A 6874-nucleotide genomic window follows, 5' to 3' on the forward strand; every position below is an offset into this window, starting at 1 on the left:
GTAACTCCTGCGACCTCTAGGGGCCAGTGCTAGAACAACACCCAGAATTTCCAAATAAAGATTGAATTCCAAAAGCTACCTCTTGAAAAGACTTTCGGCTCAATCATTTTAGCCTTCACCCCTTTGACTCCCCGGATGTTCTCTAGGAGATCCATAATTTCTGAACATTGAAGAGTATTACTCTACTGATATAAATTATTTTAGAATTTTAGTAATATGTTTATAAACAGAATCCTTAAAAAAGGGATAAATACATGTCTAATGTATCAGATAAAAATTAAAGAATAAATTATAAAAAATAGAATAAGTAATAAATAAATAAAACTAATAAATAAATAACAAAGAAAACAAAAACAAACAAACACTTAAATGGATTGCTGGGTCTTTTCCTGCTGTCAGTTTTTTATGTTTTCTAAGAGCTTTGACTATTCCACATTCTGTTAGGTGGCCTGTAACCAGCTTTTGTTCTCCAGCAACAGTGTTAAAAAGAAATTATAATCTGAGAATTTGGGGAGGGAGGGAGAGAGAGAGAGAGAGAGAAAGAGAAAGAGAAAGAGAAAGAGAAAGAGAGAGAACCTGAGAGAGAGAACCAGAGAGAGAAGGAGAGAGGGAGGGAGAAAGAGAGAAAGAGAGAGAGAGAGAGATGGGTTGCTGCTGGTTCGGCCCTGATTGGGCGAACTGGTAGTAGTGGCGGTGGGAGGCTCTGCCCACCCGCCCAGACACTTCTGTGGATGCATAGAAGCATCGTGTGCGAGCGTGGCCAAAGTGGTAGTAAAAAAAATTGGCAACCCACCTCTGGAGAGAGAGACAGAGAGAGACAGAGAGACAAAGGCAGAGAGACAGAGATAGACAGAGAACCTGAGAGACAGAACTTGAGAGACAGAGAACCTGAGAATTTTTAGAAATCCTTCAATAGTTGATGAATTTTAGAAGAACCTTATCTGATTTTGCCTGATCCCAGAAAAGCCAATCAGGGCAGGATCTGGTTAGAACTTGAGAGGAAAATCATAACATCCCAGCATTCCCAGGTCAGTAGTTGGACTAAGAAGAGAAACAAGCATAATAGAAGGTAATAGCAAACCCACTTCTGTATTGTCAACATGAATGTGTTTGTGAAGTATCCAGCAATTATTTGATCCTAACTCAAGAGAAATGTTGCCTTCACTGAACCTGTCAATATTTATTTCATTCATATTAATTCTGAGTATACAAAGGGAACCATTTAAAGAAGCTGGCTTAATTTATTCAACTGTTGTTAATTAGGGTATAATCGTATACCGTCCCGAGTCCCTTTGGGGAGAGGGGGCAGTCTAGAAATCAAATAAATTGAAATTGAATGGTATAGCATTTTGAATAACATCCCAAGGGCCATAGGACTTATTTATATTCATCACTTCTAAGCCCTAAGAAGCCATTCAGTCCCCAATTTTTGTACCAACAGTGAGTGAAACTGGGGCAGGATCCAAAACATTTCAATTCCAACACCTCCTGGAACCTTTAAGTAATCTCTGCCAAAGGACTAATAATTCCAACCATCATAAATAATCTATTTAATTCTTTTTAATTCTGGTAATCAGAAGAAGAAATGGAGGAAATAAATCCAGAAATGCAAATAAATATCTATTTACTTTCTTTTATTCTTCCCAGTTTCACTGGAAGTTGCTGGGCTTTGGAGAATGTTCTAAAATATACTCTACAATGGCCTTAGCATTACCCTATAACAAAATTTCTAACATTTTCCAATTACAGTTGCCCAAGATAGTTTAAACCACTGATTTAGCTTCAATTAAAAAATTCAATATCCAACAAATACTAGAGCTTAAAACAGTAATCTCAATAAAACTAAGTATCCAAAACAAAGAATAATCATATCAAAATGACATCGATAAAGAGAGAGGCAAGGAGTGAGAGAGAGATTGAGGGGTGGGTTTTAATTAAATTGTATTATTACAAAAATATTTGAAATTTATTTTTATTAAGATACACTATTTATACAAGTTTAAAATAATTTGCAAAAAGACATGGGTTGGGTGGATCATTATTAAAGCAATGATGGTCCCAGGCACATCATATTTAGAAAAGCATTATAGAAGTATAGGCTACCATAGGACATTTCTCATCTTTAATACCATTTGATTTAATTCTTATGTCAATCTCTGCCTTAGATTCTAAAAGAATAGGAAAGCTGATACACAGAAATAGATGGCCCTTCAGAGACTGTGGCCCAGGATATGTAGAGCTTTAGCTATCAGTATTGACTTGCATCTGGGAACTAGCGCATATCTGTTAAGCTTCTAAATCTACATACTTTAAAACCTTCTTAGAGCAGCTTTCATAATCCTTCATTGCATTCCAGCAGTGTGGAACATCAGAATGCTAATTATTAGTGTGTTTCTTGGTGCTATCCAAGCTGTTGAATCATTTAGAGTACAAAGTTGTGGCAGAAATGATCTCCAATTGCAGTTACATTGCCATAGTGTCCTGATTTTCACATAAATCTAAGCCATATACTTCCATTTACATACTACAGTGTACAACAGGTTAAGCCAAAATTAAACAAATTACATAATGATTGAGTGCAACATAGAATAGAATAGAATAGAATAGAATAGAATTCTTTATTGGCCAAGTGTGATTGGACACACAAGGGTTTTGTCTTTGGTACACATGCTCTATGATCTATAAAACATATGATTCAATTTGCATTGGCTGGCTATTTTAAGAATTTAAAATGGATTGATTCTGAGAATTGGGTTGAGCTTACATTACCACGCAAAGCCAGAATGTGGTTTGGTTAGTTTAGACTGAATCTGTTGCATGAACCCAAATACTAGGATTTGAAAACTGTGTTTTAAACTTGCATGAAACTCATCAGTGGGGTTTATTGAATAATTAGTAATTAAATAGGTGTTCATGCAAGTATAAGGAAATTTGGAAGAAGTTAAAGATTTCCAATCAGAGCTCAAATATCTGTTAATGAATGCTAAAGTCTTAATGCAAAATCTATAGCTGAACAAGATCTTTCTTATGATCAAACTGTTTCACTTTAATTAAAGGTGTTAAATGAATTTTGTGTTTTCATTCTCGCTACAAACATTATGTCTGATTTTATGCAGGTAAGTAAAATGCATTGTGAAGAACATATTTTAATCGTTTTTTAAAAGTGTACTAGACAGTTTTATCAAATTTCTGAAGCCCTTTGAATAGCAAAGAAACAGGACAGTTGACCATAGTCATTTTGGAGCAAGACAATGAAAAAATAACTTTATATGTCCTCTTGAGCCCACTTTCAAATCCAGTTTAAGCTCTTTTTGCATCAGATTGCAGATATATTTACATGCTGATTGTGTTCTGTCCACATAGCCAAAATAAATCCTATTTAGCTTCTTAAAATACAATACAATACAATACAATAGTAGAGTTGGAAGGGACCTTGAAGGCCTTCTAGTCCAACCCCCTGCCTAGGCAGGAAACCCTATACCGTTTCAGGCAAATGGCTATCCAACATCTTCTTAAAGACTTCCAGTGTTGGAGCACTCACAACTTCTGGAGGCAAGCTGTTCCACTGATTAATTGTTCTAACTGTCAGGAAATTTCTCCTCAGTTCTAAGTTGCTTCTTTCCTTGATTAGTGCATGTTTTGATTGCATTAACTTCTGAAATGTATCCTATTGAATTCAGTGGGGCTTTCTTTTGAACTAACTTACTGTATATAAGATTATTCAAATACTTTGGCCATCTAATGAGAAGGAAGGACTCACTGGAGAAGAGCCTAATGCTGGGAAAGACTGAGGGCAAAAGAAGAAGGGGGTGGCAGAATGAGGTGGCTGGATGGAGTCACTGAAGCAGTCGGCATGAGCTTAAATGGACTCCAGAGGATAGTAGAGGACAGGAAGGCCTAAAGGAACATGGTCCATGGGGTTGCAATGGGTTGGACATGACTTTGCAACTAACAATAGCAACAACAACAGCAGCAGCAGCTACAACAACAACAACATGTAAGATTGTATTACAAGACATTGACAGAGTAACTTGCTCTGAATTATGTTGGTTACCCAAATGGGTAGCTGTGGAGTATGTCGTTGCATTTTCCTCATTCTTTGATTTTGTATCACCTAAAATATTTGAAGTTTGCACATTTGTTTGCATTTTGGTTGGTCCTAATAAATATTTTATTCACCAGTGGTTTGGGATTTATTTTTTCACTTTCCTTTTAAAAGTGAATGTAATAGCAGAAAGCCAAGTTCCACAAATAAGTAAAACATAGTACATTAAATTTAAAAAATGCTTGTTTGTCTAAATTCTTGTTTTTCCCCTTGGCACATAAAAAAAATCCCCTCACCATCACTCCCATTACCCATTAAAAAAATCTCAGCATTACCACAGCCCACCAAGTTAAAGCATGTCTGTGTCCTTTCTTGAAAAATAATGTGGGTGACTTCGTGATGAATGTATAAATTTTTAAAAAGCACATTTCACGTACATATGAAAGGGGGACAGCAGTTGCGGGACGAAGGGAAGAGAAGTCCAAAAAACAATACGAAACAGTTCAAAAGAGTTTTTTCCCAGTTAAGACACGGTGAAACCTTTGGAAGTTTAGATTAAACTAGATATCTATCTCGGTGGCAGGTCATTTGGTTGTAAGAAGAATAGCGGGAAGGGGGCGGCGGGCGTTGCAGCACCTTGGAGAGCACCAGGAGCGCGTTGTTGCGCGCGCACCTTAAAAAACAGACCCGCGGAGTCAGATACGCAATAAAACCGTCTGCACGGGAGGGGGGAGGCAGGATTTGTCTTGAGCCGTAGTTGCAGGTTGGACAGAAGGGTCAAGAAACGCGGCTGTTCGGGAGGCGGCCGGAAGACCCGCGCTCAACTTCAACCTGACTTAGAGCTGCACGCAGGAATGCTCTGGAAGACTCCGCCACTACATCTACCCCAACAGTGAGTGACTTTCCTTGGAGCTTCCCCGAAGTCTGTGGTTCCCTGCCTTTGGATCGTCCGGCTGCTTGCTCTGGGCGTCGGGCTGCTTTTCGCTGCCTTCTCTCCCTCGCAGATCAGCTGTGATCGTCTCTGCGCTGCCACCGCTCCGTACCTTTTCTTCCCCAATTCCCTTGCCCAAGATTTCGCAGTCCGGGTGGGGCTCTCCAGCTGGCCGGCCGAAGGGAGTCTTTCCTTTGACTGGGCACTTCTGGAAAGAGAGACTTTTTTTGGGGGGGGGGGGGGAATCTCACAGAAGCAGCTTGTTAGGCGGAGCTGAGAAGACCCAAGTATTTCCCCCTCTGCCATGGGATGGATGCCATGTGTGAATACAGCTACTGCTCGCTTGCAGATAGCGTAAAGGAAGCAGAAGCCGGAGAACTCAACGCTTTCCCCAGCCTGTTAGAAGAGAGACTGTTAAGCAACGGCACCAACGAGTCCCTGCAGGAGTTCTGGAGGAGCTTCCTCAACCTAGAGAGAGCAGATGGACTGCAGGGAGGCAGTTCTATCCTCCTACGGATCTTCATCTCCATCATTTACTCGGTGGTGTGCGCCTTCGGTCTGGTTGGCAACGTGCTGGTGCTCTACCTGATGAAAAGCAAATGGAAAAAGTCTTCCATCAATCTCTTCGTGACCTGTTTGGCAGTGACCGACTTCCAATTTGTCCTGACTTTGCCCTTCTGGGCAGTGGAGAATGCGCTGGATTTCACCTGGCTCTTTGGCAAAGTCATGTGCAAGATGCTTTCTTACGTGACAGCCATGAACATGTATGCCAGCGTCTTTTTCCTCACTGCCATGAGCATTGCCCGCTACCATGCGGTGGCCTCTGCCCTGAAAAGCAGAAGGCAAGGAGGGCTCTTGGATGGCTGCTCCTCAGCTAAGTGGTTGTGTGCCCTCATATGGATCCTAGCCATTCTAGCTTCTTTGCCCAATGGCATCTTCTCCACCACCTCCACTATCTTCGGCGAGGAATTCTGTCTGGTCAAGATACCTGATAGCCAAGGCAACAACACTCCATTCTGGTTGGGGCTCTACCATGCCCAGAAGGTCCTGCTGGGCTTTCTATTGCCTTTGACCATCATCACCCTTTGCTACCTTTTGCTGGTACGCTTCATCAGTGACAGACATGTGGGTGCCGGTTCCTGTGGGCCAAGCACGAAGCGCCGATCCAAGGTGACCAAGTCAGTGACCATTGTGGTACTGTCCTTCTTCCTTTGCTGGCTGCCCAACCAGGCACTCACCACCTGGGGTGTCCTCATCAAGCTGAACCTTCTGCACTTCAGCCGTGCCTACTTTCTCTCTCAGGCATACCTCTTTCCCATCACCGTCTGCCTGGCGCATTCCAACAGCTGCCTCAACCCCATCTTCTACTGCCTCATGCGCAGGGAATTCCGTAAAGCCCTCAAGAAGCTGCTGTGGAGGATTGCTTCACCCTCCACCACCACCATGCGCCCATTCACTGCCACCACCAAGCCTGAGCAGGAAGAGCAGGCACTAAAGAACCTAATGACCATTCAACCCGCAAGCAGTTCTGCTGCTACTGCTCCTCCTCCTGCTAGAGCAGGAGATGTTCCTGATGCCGCCTGCTATCCCCCTGGGCTGGTGGTGTACAGTAGCTGCTCTAATATCTTTCCGTCCATCACCTCCACTGAGCTGCGCTGTTGAGTCCGAGGGACTGGTACCAAGGAACGAAGAAATTGCTGGCGGTACCCTGAATCAGTCCGTGTGTTTTCCTGTGTCGGAGCAGTGCCTTGTTGTGGGATGTGGTGGTGGGGAGAGGGAGTTCCGTGTCTGAAGAGCCAGGCTTCTTGCTGGTTGAGTGTTTATCAGCATGGAAGAAAATGAGAAAGGTGTATTCCAGCACTCAGGGAAGCAATGTGGCAGTGTGGGGAAATGTATGG

The 6874-nt window shown here is 42.2% G+C and overlaps 1 protein-coding gene across 1 annotated transcript; it reads left to right on the plus strand.

Annotated features, from left to right (window-relative positions):
* Positions 1-5285: 5285 nt before the first annotated feature.
* RXFP3 (relaxin family peptide receptor 3) lies at positions 5286-6638 on the plus strand (the record flags this gene model as incomplete). The annotated part of the gene is made up of 1 exon (XM_081940468.1): positions 5286-6638. One exon carries the CDS (start codon positions 5286-5288, stop codon positions 6636-6638), a length of 1353 nt encoding a protein of 450 aa, XP_081796594.1.
* Between the last annotated feature and the right edge of the window lie 236 nt (positions 6639-6874).

This window comes from Natrix helvetica (assembly GCF_964273705.1).
Source record: "Natrix helvetica genome assembly, chromosome: 2".
NCBI lineage: Eukaryota > Metazoa > Chordata > Lepidosauria > Squamata > Natricidae > Natrix > Natrix helvetica.